Below are 15,884 nucleotides of genomic sequence, written 5' to 3'. Positions count from 1 at the left end.
GAGATAGTATTACATTGTAAAGCTTGGTTAAAAAAAGTTATGAAGTGTGAGTGCAGTATCCAGTACCTCCAGACACCTGTCAGTACTGTTTAAAATACACCTGCGAAATGCTTTATTATGGAAGATAGTATTTGTGGATGGCTATTGCTTAGTGCTGTTAGGTCTGCCCCTTCACCAAGAAATGGCTCCACTTAGAAAGTAAGCTGTCTCTGCAAAGCTTTTGGGACTGCAGTTAGATTAATTTCTCCCTATACATAGGCATTTTTGATGCATTGTCCAGAATCAGTCATGTTATTTTAAAATTACTAATTTCATAAAGTTCTGTTTCTGTTTTTGAGTAATTCTGTGTTGAGATGCAGTTTGGTGGGCTTCAGGATAATGTAAGACTGTATACACTTGACTGTAATGATTTTGCTTTGTCATATTATTTTTTAATTTGTTAGTACATAATTAATGTCAGTAGTAATCTATTAATCTGATGTTGCCATTTTCATTTATTCCTCAACTGTTGGGCTCAGATCTGATCCTCGGATCTGACTCATCCGCATCTTCGAAGTAGTAGAACACTGAAACTCTCAAGCTACTGCCTTTACCCATAATGCCTTAGTCACCTTACATACCTCAGATCTTGTTTGATGCCATAACATTCGGACGTAGGTTGTGAAATTGTTCAGTGAGACTTTATAATTTTTGTGAGTTAGCTATTTTTTCTATAATCTTTATAGTACTTGTTCCTTTCTTATTTCTTCCTCCCTTTAACCTATCACATAATATCCTTCTCCTCTTAAAGTAGCCTTGATTACCATTGGTGGTATCCTTTCTCCTTATAGTATTTTTTAGTACTCCTTTTCTAATGCTTTACCATTATTGATATTTTTCCTTACCCCATAATATTAAAAAAAAAAAAAAAGTTATTCTTTTATTCTTTCAGAATTTCTGCCTTTTCTTTAAAATGTATGATAAACCTTCAGGGTTTAAAAAAATGTGTGGCCTGTGGCCACAAAATTCCTAATTCCAATGCACATTTAAAATGCATGTACTGTTTAGGACCTTCCCATCTTGACTCTGACTGAGACATCTGTAAGGGATTTAACTTCCGTGCCTTAATTGACTGCAAAAATAAGTTAATTCTTAGCTGCTTGCTGCCTCATCTGTGGCCTCTGGGGTCAAATCCCTAAAAGGTTGGACTAAAAAAGAGATTCTTATTCAAAGGAGTCTCGTAGGAGATCTCCTAATCTGGCAATGCCTATTCAGCTCCATCCTTGGAACATCCTCTCAAACAAGTTAAAAGGCCGAATCCGATTGGTTTGGATCAGAGACCTATATTCAAAAACTCACCCTGGATCCATTCATCTCAATTATTGTTGCAGCTGATAACCTCTTGGCTACTATTGCCCATTTTGCCATATCCTTGTCACCACTCAAGACCCAGATCTAGAGCATCATCCATTCAGTCTTCTAGGAGTCTATCTGAAGCTGATATGGACAGGATGATGAGGACGTTTCTCAGGATGCAGACACAAATGGGAGCTCTTCCAGCTCTGACCCCATCAGGTCCGGAGACCCTTGTTTGTACCACAGCTCCAATATTAGCTCCTTCTCTGATCCGACCTTTGGTTTTGGAGCCATTGGAATCGGAAATCCTGGAGTCATTTGCTTCGGATCCAAAGATGTTGGCATCTTCGATTCTGATAGTGTCTCTGAGCTTGTCCAGTGCTGAGTACTTCAGAGCTGGATGACTTTCAAGAGCCGTAGCATCTGTGCTGGCTTCACGTTGTTGGATTTGTCTCCGAAGTTGTTGGAGCCATCTCTGCTCCTCAGCTTGGCTCTGACTCCCTCCTTGAGTAGTTTGCCTGTGGGGTGCAGGGAGTTGATGGTCCATAAGCCTGTCTTATCAGGTCCATCAGTTTCTCTTTCTCCCAGGTATTCTGCCTTCAAGGTAGTGGAGAGAGCCTTCTCTCTTCCAAGAGTTCAGGCTTCTGTACCCTCTTCAGCTCTGACTTCCCAGTCCCATTTGATCCTGCATGCAGAACCTCAGTCATCCATTCTGGTGGGACAGCCAGCCTGAACCAGTCTCAAGACCATCCAGCAGGGTATAGTTATCTTTTACAGTACCTCCTTGGAGCATCTCACTGAGGATGTTCCTCGGAAGGCAAAGTGCAAAAGGAGGCACTTAGACTTTCCACAAGAGTCTGTCACCAAGGACACATACTTTGATGAAGGGTAAGGGTCCCCCAGATCACCACGTGATGATGTCTCATTTGGACACATCTTAGCACACCTAAAATAAAGGGGTGGTTGGTCCCCCAATAACCCTTCCAAAGAAGAGTCGGTGTTCCTGGAGGCCTTTGGAGCTGGCTTGTCTACCTCCTGGGTGACTCTACCTGCTGATGAACTCATTGATTTAGTCTCTTGATGGGCATGGAAGGAGCCTGACACAACTGAGTCAATCCCTAAGAGACCAGATAAGATCCTGAGAGTGTGTCAGTATGGTCTGTGATGTAAAATGCTTGTGACTATGATTGTGTTGGTGTGGTTTGTTTCCCTTTAAGTTAAATGTATGATTGCCTGTGTAGTAAGTGATGGTTTAATGAAGATGTTTCTTGTTTAAAAAAGGGCAAGATTTGAATAATTTATGTAAATTTGCTTATGTTATATGAAATATAGCAATATATGTGAAGTATAATGTTTAGTATGTTAATATAGTTTGATTACTTTTGTATAAATTTAAATTTGCCTATGTCGCAAGTGATAATTCAGTAAAGGTGTTTGAAAAAAAAAAGATCTTGGCACCACATAAGGATAGACCAAACTGGAGTAAATGAGTACCCATTGATGCCATGGTCATAGCCATGGCCACTAAGAAGAAAATGGCAGAGCAAAATTCCTCCATGCATGCCCCTAACAAGGAGTCTAGGGCACTGGACAGGTTCGGGAAGCATGTCTATGAATTATTTTATAAGATTCCAGAGGGATTTGATCAAGGAACTTTCCAAATCCCTCTCTGGGGCCATATCCTCTGAGGTAGAGAGTACTGTTTCCTCACAATTGGGTACCCTTCAGTCTATTTCAAATTTGTCCATGAGGCTTATCTCTCACATGGCTGAAGATACCTCACAGGTGGCGAGTTCAGACATTTCCATCAGAAGACATGCCTGGATGAGCTTATGTGACCTTGTTGGATCCCTTAAAATCTTCTTTCTTCAATCCTCCCTTTGATGAAACTTTCTTATTTGGCCACAAAGTAGAAGACACACTCTCTAGGTGTGAGCAGGAAGGCTGTCTGCTCTGGGAATACATTTTTGACACCTCAACAGACCTTTTCAAGGAAACAGTGAGGCAGCCACAAAATGTGGTTCAAAAAATCCTAGGGTCCCTTCCAAGATCCACGTAGAGACAGTTAGCCCAGGGCCAGAGGGATGAAGTCTAATGGAAGATGCCATCCCCGTGGCAGAGGTGGTCCACATAACCAGGGTTCTAGGGATGCTTTCTCTGACAGATCCTATCAGCGCTCCTAAAAGGAAGCCCGACTGTCCATCTCTGGATGCAGTTGGAGTTGTTTATCCCTGCACCAGCGAGCCTGACTAGAAATTACAAAAGATACATGGGTGTGAAGGATAATATCCAGAGGTTATAGAATACCATTTTCCCATTCACCTTCCCTAGTATCAAATAAAATCCCCAATGTTCCACCCAGTCAGAGGAAAGCAGCAGCGCTAGAAATAAACAAGCTGCTAGAAAAAGAGTCATCCAGGAGGTTCCCCCAGACCAGAAAGTGTAAGGAACTTATTCAAGATTATTTTAGTGTCAAAAAAGACAGGGGACTGGAGACCAATCCTGGATCTCAGCAAACAATTGATCAATTCACTATACAAAGTTTCAGATGGTCATGATTCAGTCCATTGTGCCCTTTTAGTACAAAGATGACTTGATGTGCTTTATAGGTCTTCAGGATGTGTACTTTCACATAAAGATTAACAGATATTCCAGGAGATATCTAAGCTTCTGGCTGGGAGCCAGTCATTACTAATTCAGAGCACTGCCCTTTGGTCTCACCACAGCTCTTAGGGTGTTTACTAAGTGTATGGCAGTAGGTGCAGCTCACTTGAGATTGCAGGGATTCCATGTGTTTCCATATCTGGATGACTGTCTCCTAATCGATCCGACCAGGCATCAACTAATTCAAGCTTGGGACTGCTTACTCCAGTTTTGCTCTTGTGTGGGAATTTCTGTCAATTACAGCAAATCTCAACTCAGACCAACTTAGATTTTGGAATTAATTGGTGCTATCTTCAATATGGTCACTCAAATAGATTCTCTCCTGTCCCAGATTCAAACAGTCCATCTCCAGGTCAAAAAGATCATTCAAAGCTTTTCTGTTTCAGCTCATCTTATACTCCAAGCACTGGGATCCATGTCAGAAGCAATCAGTCTTGTACCGCTGGCAAGGTACCATATGAGGAGCCTTCAATGGACACTCACAACTCAGTGGTCTGTTCTCCATCAAACTTTATCCAGTCAAGTCAAAATAATGCAAGCTTGCAGAAATTACCTTCTATGGTGGTTCCATTCAAATCAAATACAAGAAGGACTTCCCTTTGTTCTCCCTCAAATCAAGGCCACAGTGATCACGGATGCTTGTCATTTTGGGTGAGGGGGCACTGCACTTCTTCATTTCTTGGGAAGGATGATCCAAGGCACATGGTCCCCTGAAGAGGCCAACATGCATATTAATGTCCTGGAGATAAAAGTTGTCCTAGCATTGCAGGCCTTCCAAGACATTCCTCCAACCAGGGCTTTTGAGATTCAGGTGGACACTTTGTCAGTAGTATGGTATATCAACAGACAAGGGAGAACAACATTTTACCCTCTTTGTCGAGAAGCTGGGAGAATATGGCAATGGGAGATCTCATCCAATCACTTTCTGATAGCAACGCACATTCCTGGGAAGTCCAGTGTAATTGCAGACAGGTTAAACAGATCTTTTCTAATGCCTCATGAGTGGTCTCTCAACATGAAGCTGTCGGAGAGGAGTTTTCGTAGATAGGGCCAACTATGCTGTGATCTCTTTGCATCGCCTCTCAACAAGTGCAGCAGGTTCTTTGCCCTGATCGCCCCAGTGGAGGAATCCCTGTGGGATGCTGTACTTCATTATGGGTTAACAGACTCCTTTAGACTTATCTGCCATTACCCCTAATACCCAAAGTTCTACAGAGCATCTCAAGTAAAGAGCACAGTTATCCTCATTGCCCCTAACTGGCCTCATCAGATCTGGTTTCCCTTCCTTTGGCTTCATCTTCTACATCCACCCTGGATCCAACTACAGACCTACTGTCTCACCCGACAGACATGACTCATCAGGACATTTCAGGCCTCAAGCTGACTGCATGGTTTCTCCAGTTCTGTTGATTGCTAGAGAGCCCAGGTTCTCTTCCCCTGTATGTCACATTCTATTATCATCCAACAAAACTTCCTGTAGAAAAGTTTACAAAAGTAAATGGAAAAGATCTGTTTTTTGGGCACATAAAAAGAATTTAGATCCCTTTTAGGTCTAAGGCTCTTGATTTTTTAGCTACAATTTTCAGTGAAGGGGCTAGCTCCTCAACTGTCAAGAGTACTATTAGCAGCCGTTTCATATAGATGTAAATAATTCAACCTTATCTCTTCCAAACTTTGCAGATCCTTTCTAAAAGGAACATTTTTACTTAGACCTCTCCTACTCTTCCTTGGGATTTAAATGTTGTTCTTCAGGCCTTAGCACAACACCCCTTTGAGCCATCAGGTAAGTCTGAACTAAAATTTCTGACTTGGAAGACTATTTTCTTATTTGCTATTACTTGTGCCAGAAGAGTGTCTAAACTTCAAGCTCTTTCTTCTACACCTCCTTATTTAATTTTTCATAAGGATAGGGTATCTGTATGGTCGAATCCTTCCTTTCTACCTATGGTGGTTTCAGAATCTAATATCAGTCAGGTTATCAACCTTCCAGTTTTCTTTCGAAATTTCTCAAACAAAGGAGAATATATGTTACACCTGTTGGATGTTCACAGACAGTTATGTTTTTACCTTCACAGAAACAAAGATTTGAGGAAATCTGAACAATTATTTATTTAGTTTTCTGAATCAAAGTTAGGCAACTCAGTTTCTAAAGTGACTTTAGCCAAATGGTTGACTGATTGTATTACCTTTGTTTATGAAAAAGTGGGTTTGTCTTAACCAAAACCACCGAAAGCCCATCCCACCAGGGCTATGGCAACTTCTTCATCCTTTTTGTCTAGAACTTCCTTGGATGATATTTGTGCAACTGCAGCTTGGGCCAATCTTTATACTTTATTGCTCATTATAAATTGGATCTGGTCTGTAGGGGAAGAGCTACCTTTGGCTCAGCCATGCTCAGAAATATCCTTCCTTAGAGTTCTTCCCAGATTTAGGTAGCTGGGGACTGTGTCCCAACAGTTGATGAATGAATGAAAATGACAACATCAGATAAAAAAGTTATGTACTCACCATAATGTTCCACCTGTGTTGTCCATTTTCATTCTTCCTCAACTTCCCTCCCATCAACCCCCTCCTTTCTTTACTCCTGGAAATATCAAAGGAATTTGGAGGAACCACTGTTCCTTTGTTTGAGTCCCAGATTCTGTTATTTTCTGACTCTCTACTACTCTGCAGGTCTATGGGCAGTAAACAAGATCTGAGGTATGTAACGTGACTTTGGCATTATGGGTAAAGGGAGAAGCTTGAAAGTTTTCAGTGTTCTGTAATCTGGAAAAAGCAACCAACTTGGATCTGAGAATAGGATCTGAACTCAGCAGTTGAGGAAGAATGAAAATTGACAATAGAGATGGACATTATGGTGAGTACATAATTATTTTTTTCATTGTGCATGAAAGCCGGACTTCAAGGTAATATGAGAATGTGCATCACTGACTATATTTAGTCTGTCCATAATTAATGTGGGTAGTAATCCTTTATTTCATTTATACAGGAGAGCCTTGTTAAGCTTGGAGTAGCAACCAAAGAAGAGTCTGAGAACTGGTTTACTGGTGAGAATCTTGGAGGCTCTGGGTATGTACAACTTCCTTGGTTTATCAATAATTTATTCATTAACCATGCAAGTCTACAAGTTCAAGGATCATTTGTAGCAAAAATTTAGATCACAGACAGACCTCCACAGAGATTTATAAATGCATAATCAGTTACAGCAAGACTTTTACTCTGCTCAAAACACAAATTGGTTAAAACAGTTTTGCAGAATAGTGATGTTCTTAAATTCTGTATTAGAAACACTTTAAAGAGTTTTAAAATTCTAACAGCAATAATGTAAGAGCTTTTTTACATTAAACTAACTCCTAGGCAAGGTCTTTTACAAATTGGATAAGGTGCAAATCTTTACATAATCCTGTTCAAGAAATCTATCTTTGAGAATTGTTTAATGAAAAAAATTAAGTTCTTTAGTAAGGACAAGTTACACTTAAGCAATTTAGGTAATAGGATAGTTTGTGTACAGTTGACTTATTTAATTCTTTTTTTTAAGAGTCAAGTTATTGATTGTAACCGATAATAATAAGGCAAACTTGAAATGTCTTTTGTTAAATGCTCACAGTTTAAATAATAAATTAAAAGATTATAAGCCTGTATAGTTGATAATTAGACTGATGTGTTATCGATTACAGAAACTTGTTTCAGTTGCACTAGCAAACCAATAGCAATACCAGGTTTCTTTGGTCATCATAATTTTAGAACTGATAGGAGAGGAGGCAGGTGCCAATCTGTGTAACCAGTTAAGTATAGGTTCATACGTTCTTAGGTTGGTACTAGGCTATTGGCCCCAGGGCCTATACAAACCTAGCCATAACAATTCCCTGAATATTTCTTCCCACAATATTTACTTCTCTAGACCCTTGTCTAGCAGGGCAACTGACATGATCCCCGGGGTGAATTTCCTATCTCCCATCCAATTATCAAGCTTCCTTTTGAAGAGGGCCAAGGAGGCGCTCTGCTTGACATGTATGGGCAGTCTGTTCCAGAGCATAGGGAGTCTCTGGGCCAGGAACCTATCCCTCCAACATGTTTTGTTCATTGTGATGACAAGGTTTAGATCCCAGGAGCATGTGGTTCTGAGGAATTGGGATTTCTTTAAGTGGAGCATCTCCAGCAGCTCATGGTTTGACATGGCCTTGTATGTTAAGCAGAGATCGCCTGCAAGTAGACAATATGCCACAGAGTATAGCTGGGGTTTTTTTAGACGGTCAGCATATGGCATCTGCTTTAGGCCTGTGATTCTTTTAGTGAGGTATTTCTGTGGCCTTTCCAGCTGTTGCAGATGTCTTGAGGTACATACCAAATGGGGAATTATACTCTATATTGGGTCTATTGAGGGATTAGTACAGTGGGACAGTGACCTCCTTTTTTCTGGTTGAAAAGCCCTTAGTGATGAGGTGTGCCACATAGAAGGATTTCCTGACTGTTGTGGCAATGTGGTTATCGAAAGTGAGACCACTGTCCACTTGTGTCCCTAAGTCTCTCATCACACTTTCGATGTTTAGTGTACTGCCACCTATGTGGTAATTCATGGGTACATTTTTTTTCCAAAGGGGATAACTATACATTTCTTGGCATTAAGCTTGAGCCCATGGCTCTGGCACCAGGCATCTGTTTCTGTAAGGCCCTTTTGTAAAATATCCACATCATTTGGGGATTCAATAATGGCTCCCAGTTTGCAGTCATCTGTGAACTTTGTTAGCCAGAGTTCTGTAGTGTTGGCCTGTACTTCAGAGAAATAGATGCTAAATAAGAGTGGTCCCAGGACTGAACCCTAAGTTTATCTACTTGTTACTTGTCTGGAGCTGGATTTGGAGTTGGCTACTTTTACAGTCTGGGTTCTGTCAGTAAGCCAGCTGGCAACCGATCGAGTGACATAGGAATTTATGCCCAGCTTAGTAAGTTTATCTATGATTCCAAAGTGGGGGATGATGTCGAAGGCCTTAGCAAGGTCCAGATAGGCTGTGTGGACCACCTTACCCTTGTCCACAGCTCTGGAGCCTAATTCGAAGAAGTCAATCAGGTTCAGGAGACAAGATCGACCCTTCACAAACCCAAACTGGGTGGGGTCCAGTGTTTGAAGGTTGACAATGTCTTTGTTTATAAGTTCCATGATAATGCGTTCCATGCCCTTGCAGATCAGGCTCGTCAGATTGATGGGATGGTAGTTCCCGGGATCCAAGGTGGATCCCCCCTTGTGGAGTGGGATAACTGTAGCTGTGCACCACTCAGTGGGCACGAAGTCTGAGGTGAGGCTATGATTAAACATGACACTTAGGTGAGGTGCCAGTTCATTTTGTAGTTCATGTAGTACACAGCCTGCGATGTCATCTGGTCCCATGGATGCTGTATTCTTAGCTTTGGAGAGTGCAGTTTCTACCTGTGTGGCTGTGATTACCGGAATTTGGCAATCTTTTGGTATTGAGATGGGCCCTTTAGGGGGTGAGAGGGGGGGTGAAGTTGGCACTAAATTGATCTGTCAGGATATTGGCAATATCCTTGGGATCAGTATATTTAATGCCATTCTGTTGAAGCTCAGAGCAGATCTGAGCATTGCCATTTAGATTCTTGACATAACTATGGAATACCTTGTGGTTGTCTTTGGAATCTTTGGCAATTTTTATTTTCGTAACTAGCTTTTGAGGATTTTATGAGGGATCCCAGCTTCTTAGTGAGGCTGGTGAGGGAGTTTTTTGCATCCTGGGATTTTCCTCTTTTCTGCAACAGCTTCTTCCTTCTGTTGTATAGTTTTTTTATAGCAGGGGACCACCAGATTGGCTTCCTTTTTTGTTGGAGGAGAGCATCTTGGTTCTATTTGGCATGGCACAATTCATGCACGAGTGGATGTGCTCATACAGTGCCTTAGTGTAGGATTCTGCAGTCGAACTTTCAGATCCCGTCTGCATGGGTGTCATAAAGTTTGTCACTTCTGACTTCAGTAGCATGAAGTTGGCTTTGGAGAAGTTTTTTAAGGAGGTTTCCTTACTGGGGGGTGGGGGTGGGATGTGGATGTCAAGGGTGATTTGCTTATGGTCAGACCTGACCAATGAGGGGTTGACCACTGGTGTGGAGCATCTATCTCCCATATTGGTAATGACCAGGTCTAGGATACTGGAGCCCCTGTTGGGACAATGGATTAGTTGATCCAGGGCATTGGAATTTATGAATTCCATGAACCGTTGGGAAAAGGAGTTGGTACCTGAGTAGTTTTCCCAGTTAATGGCAGAATAGTTGAAATCACCCAGTATTAGGGTGTTTGGTTGTACCTTAATATTTTCCAGTATGTTTAGAAAGGTGTAACGAGAATCTTGGGGCATGGTGGAGGATCTGTAGCAAGCTACAATTTGGATTGCAGTCTTACCTGTGTTAGTTGCACATGGAGAATTTCAGATGCATTGTGTTGGGCAACTAGCCTGGAGGTGTGAATATCCTTGGTGAATATGGACACTCCTCCACCTTTAGTGTTTTGGTCTTGGTTTTGTGACCGAAAAGTGTGGTAAGAGTTGTAGCTGGTATTGCAGGGGTGCTGTCTAGAGCCTTGAACCAGGTCTTGGTTACTGCACAGATATCGATGTTCTCCATTTTTAGGAGTGCCTTGAGAGAGTGCATTTTGAGGTTTAGACTTCTAGCATTGAGTAGCATTACCTTCGGATTTTGCATGCTTGTATCTGTTACAGTGGTGGTTTTGTCCTTTGAACCTTGCTTAAAAAAGGCACTATAGGGTTGGCAAAAGCTTTAGCCAGTAACCTGAATTCCAGGGGTGACATGTGCACACCATCTCTGGCAAAGCATCATGGTTTGTCGATCATCTCTTCCCAGGCAGACAGATACTGGATCCCCTTTGAATGACACCAGAAGCTTAGCCAATTGTTGAAGTCAATCATTTTGTCCTTATACTGTGGTATCATTCTGGGCGAAGGCAGGATGCTACTCAGGGCTAGGGTCATACTTGCCTGGGCCACATGATCTGAGAGCTCTTCCATGTCTCTTTTCATGTAGTCCAGGGAGGTACGTCTCAAGTCATTCACTCCAGCATGGACAATGACAGAGCTGTATTTGTACTTGTTGTGGAGTGACTTGAGTTCATGCATTATGTGGTGGATCCTGGCACCCAACAGGCAGCTGACTGCAATTTTCTCCTTGTTCAGCCTGGTGAGTGGGACATCAGTGTGCCTGACGATAGAGTCACCTATGACTAAAGTGTCGGGTACATTGTCTTGCCTTAGGGGCTGTTGTTGGGTGGCACACAGGTGTTGTGATCTATGTGTCACTTTGGTTGTGACTGGTGTTTGTTTGCATTTCAGCTTCAGAGGTCCTTGTTGCTTGGGCAGGTTAATGTTACAGGCCTCCGCATATGTGGGTTTAGTGTTGCTATGTGTGGGGGTTGATGGTGTGGGTTTTGAAGGGCTATGAGTTGCCTGAGGTGTAGTGCAGGTGTTAACCTTCTCCTCTTGACTGTCTAGCAAAATCTTGGCCGAGAGAGCTTTGCTTCCAGTTTGGCTATGTAAGTGCATCTCTCGCAGGTTGTAGTGTTGGGTGTTAGAAGGAGAGGGTTGTCTGTGTACATGAGGCAGTTGCCGCATTGCCCCAGTATGCCCAGATTCACCAGGTGAACAGGAGAAATCACCAGAAGCTGACCCTTGGACATGTCTGTTTAGGTGCTTTTTTTGTAAAGGACAAGAGCTGTTTTCCCTTACCTTTGCAAGATACATTGCAATTATAGGCTGTTTAGTGCCTACGATTAATTTCTCCTTATTAACAAGTAGAGTTGAGTGCTTGTGTCAGTTTCAGGCTTTCTAGTGCTTTCCAGCAGGTTCTAGAGCAAGTGCTAGACACAGGGGTTCAGATTTTAGTGCTACTACTGAGAAACCAGCTAGTTCTAAGGGAAAATTTGAAGAGCAGACTTTCTGGTACCTGGAATAGTTTAACTGTAGCCTCGCGGTACTGCACGATGCAAAAAATGTGCAAACACACGCGTTTTTAAGCCAGAAAGTTGAAAGGGATAGAAATCAGCCCAAAAAGGCTAATAAAATTACAATTTCAGAACTGGAAACCACTCCTCTAGTGTTAGATAGGCAGTACAATGCTCAACACTCCCACTGTAGGACTTCTCTCTGCCACAGCAAGGTCTGGATAGCTCTGAACACAGAAAATAAAGTCCTGAGACAAGCAAAGCCTGGTATCTGGACTGGCTACGAAAGGTGGGAAACGAGCAAACAAAATAGTATTTTTTTTTTGTTAAAACAGGCTAAACAATGCAATAATACAGTAAATAAACACAGAAAAGGCTAACACACTTGAATGGGTAGTCCTAAACATTAAATGCAATTAAAACTCTACAGAAATGAAGCAAGGCAAGTGCACAACTAAAAAACAATTTAAGAGGCAGTAATACAGCAGAATAAGTAGCTAGTCTGCATATACAGAGAAGTCTATATATACAGAAAAGCAGCTAAAACACACAAACAATTATGATGCTAAGCAACCTAGAGCACTTGAGTTGTAGCAATATTAAGGCAAATGCAGTTATAATAAATACTCTAAAATATACTCTATATTTCCAAAATGTTTGAGAAGCACAGTCAGAACACAAGGAGATTCAGGCAATTTTTTTTTTTGAAAGGGTGAAAGGAGGAACAGAAGGCCTTCTCAGATGTTCTCTCTGTATTAGGTAGAATGAGCTAATGACACTAGACTGGAAGGAGTGTCCCAAATCAAATTTACAGTAGGGGCAGGCAACTGCAAAGCCACCAAGTATAACAACAACACACCAACTCTTTAGACAGTAAACACTACAGAAAGCCACAAAATGAAAGTTTTTAAACAGATAAAGTAGCAAGGAGACTCTACAGAATGCTTTTAACTGCAAACAAATCAGTTACCCATGCAGATTAGTTAATAGCAATAAAATGTAGTAAAAACTATGAAGCAGGCAATTCTGTCATAAAATTTAATGATATGGTCTCCAAATTTCTCATGGTGAGTATTGATGTCATTGGAACTAAAATGGATATAGTAATACTTTACCAATCTCCTAGTATTTCAAAGGAGATGGAAGAGCAATATTTAAATTTTATTAGGAAGAGTTTCCTTGTTAAGGTGGATTTAATTGTCTGGGACCTAAATGATCCTAATGTAGATTGGGTAGCTACTGCTACATCATCAAAGGCATTAAACTTTCTGATAACTGAAAGTTTAACAAATGTATATACTCAAACAGTGAATGAGGCAACTGATAAAGGGATCCAATTCAGAAGATCAGGTCAACAGAAAGTCGAAATGTATATGGTCAAGACCATATGAACAACTTTCCAAACAGTCGAATGATGGAAAAGAACAAAAATCTTCATTATTGCAGGTGGGCTTGCCCTCCTGTACCCCCACACCCCATTTATATTCATATTGTATATGCTAACTCAGATATTGCACTACAGTGAGGAAAAGTGTAAATTCTCTGATCCCCACTGTACCACGGTCTGTGTTTAAAAGCTTTGACATTTCCTAAGGTCAGTCACATGGTCTCATCCATATGATGTTCCATCTTCTGTTGAGTAGATCTTCTGAATGGGACCTTCTTCTTTTGAAGATAAAGATATAAGTGAGAACTGGGATGTTTTTTTTACAATTTTCTTAATAATCTGATAGACAATCATGTCCCAGTAAGAGTAAAAACACCCTGTAAGTAAGACAGACATCCCTGGTGGAGTTTGACATTCTCTAAATTAAGAAGAGAAAAGATAAGTTTGTGGAGAAAATATAAAAATTCCCCTTTGGTTTCAAATAGGAACAATTATAATAAGTTTAGAAAAATGTACCACTGAACTGTTAAAAGGGTAATATTTAATTATGAGGTGTACTTAGCTAATCTGAAGGATAATAAAGGTTTATCTAAACACTTAAGACACTGTGATCTTGATGATTCTTCCAGTATAGCATTGAAAGATGGGTCTCAAACAATCATTGACTCAGTTGTATTCGTGAACTTGTTTGCAGATGGTTTGTTTAGTAATTACTCCCAAGGGATTTTGGGAAATGATTAACCCACAACATTTACAGGCACTTTTCCCAATGTGAATGAGGAAATGGTAAACCAGGATATATGCTAGAAGACTATTGACCTAGTAATTTGACTTGCATATTGGGCAAGTGCTTTGAAAGGACATTGTTGCTTTCCTGTAAGCAAGTTCTAGACTTTAGCTCCAACAAGGATTCCTTTAGGGAGATCATGTGTTACTAATTTGATAAGTTTTTATGAGCAGATTGCTAACTCACTGGATAATTCACTAGCCACTGATGTTATGTTTTTGGATCTGGCTACAGCTTTTGACTCTACCCCTCATGAAACATTTATAAGGACTATGTACCTAATGGGTATCCAAGTGGCTACTGGGTAGAACATATAGAGTGAGAATTAAAAACTCCTACTCCAAGTATGGATTGATGGCCAGCAGAGTGCCTCAGTCTTGGCGCCACTATTATTTGGTCTAGTGATGTAAGAATGTCCAAAATCTAACTCTGTATGGTATAAGTTTGCTGATGATATTAAGATTGAGCAGGCAGTAACTAATACTACTGAATGGTATTTGTTCCGATCTTACTTGGATGACTTATGTGAATGGATAACGAATTATATGAAATTTAACAATGAAAAATGTACAGTTTTACATTTTGGGCATAATAATAATAATCAATACCTTTATGCCTTGGACAATCAGATTTGTGTTTCTTCAGAGGTAATAAGAGATTCAGGTGTCATGGTAGATACAAATCTTAACTTCAAAGCTAATGTAACAGTCATTATTGGAAAATGTTACGGCTTTATGAGGAACGTCTTTCAATGTTTCTCAAGAAGAGATAGGTGTTTCTAAAGATCTATTTAATAAGCATAGAACCTATTATTCAATATGGGAGGGCCTTTATGTACATTAAATGTTTTGCAACTGAAGGAGAAATAGATACATTTTGGAGAAGTATACATGAAAATCCCGTGGAACATAACAAAGATGCTAAATGGATAGAAGAAGTAAAAGAAAGAAGTTTAAACTTACAGGATATGAAATGGGATGAAGTAACAGCTAGAGAGATTGAAACAAAGTTAAGAAAAGCCTCTAATTGGAAAACCCCAGGCCCAGATTGCAGTACCTAGCTTTTGGCTAAAAGTATTAACATCTTTGCACAAAGGTTTAGCCATGAGTAAGAACTATTTTTATGTGCACACCAAACAGCCACTAACCTAGGTAACAACAGGAAAAATAATACTCCTACTTAAGAGTGAACCTGCAAGCCCCTAAAAATTATAAACCAATAACTTGCCTTCCAGTGACTTATAAATATCCATGGGAATTGATGCCGACAGAGGTTATAGCCATTTAGAAGATAACTGAATTATGGCAGTAGAAGAAAAGGGCAATAAAAGAAAGTCATATGGAACAAAGGATCATTTGTTGTTAAGGAAATTCGTAGTGGAAAACTGTAGAAAGGGGAAGAATCTAAGTGTGGCATGGATTGATTACAAAAAAGCATTTGATAGTATTCCACATTTATGGATAAAAGAGTGTTTAAAAATGTATAAAATATACCCTACACTGATCAACTACATTACATTGACTATGAAACAGTAGCAGACCACTTTGCAATTAAGCCATGGTAAAGGACAAATTATTATTCCAGGGATGAAATTCCAGAGGGGGATGTTCCAGGGTGACTCTCTGTCACCACTGCTATTCTGCCTTGCCCTTAACCCATTAAACTGTCTACTTAACAGCTTAGGCCATGGCTATAATTTGGCTCCTAGAAAACAACTACGTGTAAAGACTTCTCATCTACTCTTTGTCAATGGT

The 15,884-nt window shown here is 40.5% G+C and overlaps 1 protein-coding gene across 1 annotated transcript in view; it reads left to right on the top strand.

The window, feature by feature from the left end:
* The window catches only part of LOC122799370 (proline dehydrogenase 1, mitochondrial-like), a 972,876-nt gene that overhangs the window by 526,714 nt on the left and 430,278 nt on the right, over nucleotides 1–15,884 (top strand). Inside the window, exon 7 of the mRNA XM_044068377.1 lies at nucleotides 6,989–7,068. Coding sequence (XP_043924312.1) covers nucleotides 6,989–7,068 — 80 coding nt within the window. The remainder of the gene's footprint in view (nucleotides 1–6,988; nucleotides 7,069–15,884) is intronic.

Source organism: Protopterus annectens, chromosome 4.part0 (assembly GCF_019279795.1).
Source record: "Protopterus annectens isolate FY-2018-M chromosome 4.part0, PAN1.0, whole genome shotgun sequence".
Lineage (NCBI taxonomy): Eukaryota > Metazoa > Chordata > Ceratodontiformes > Protopteridae > Protopterus > Protopterus annectens.
Note: the sequence above shows the minus strand (reverse complement) of the source record. Positions and strands in the feature narration are given on the sequence as shown.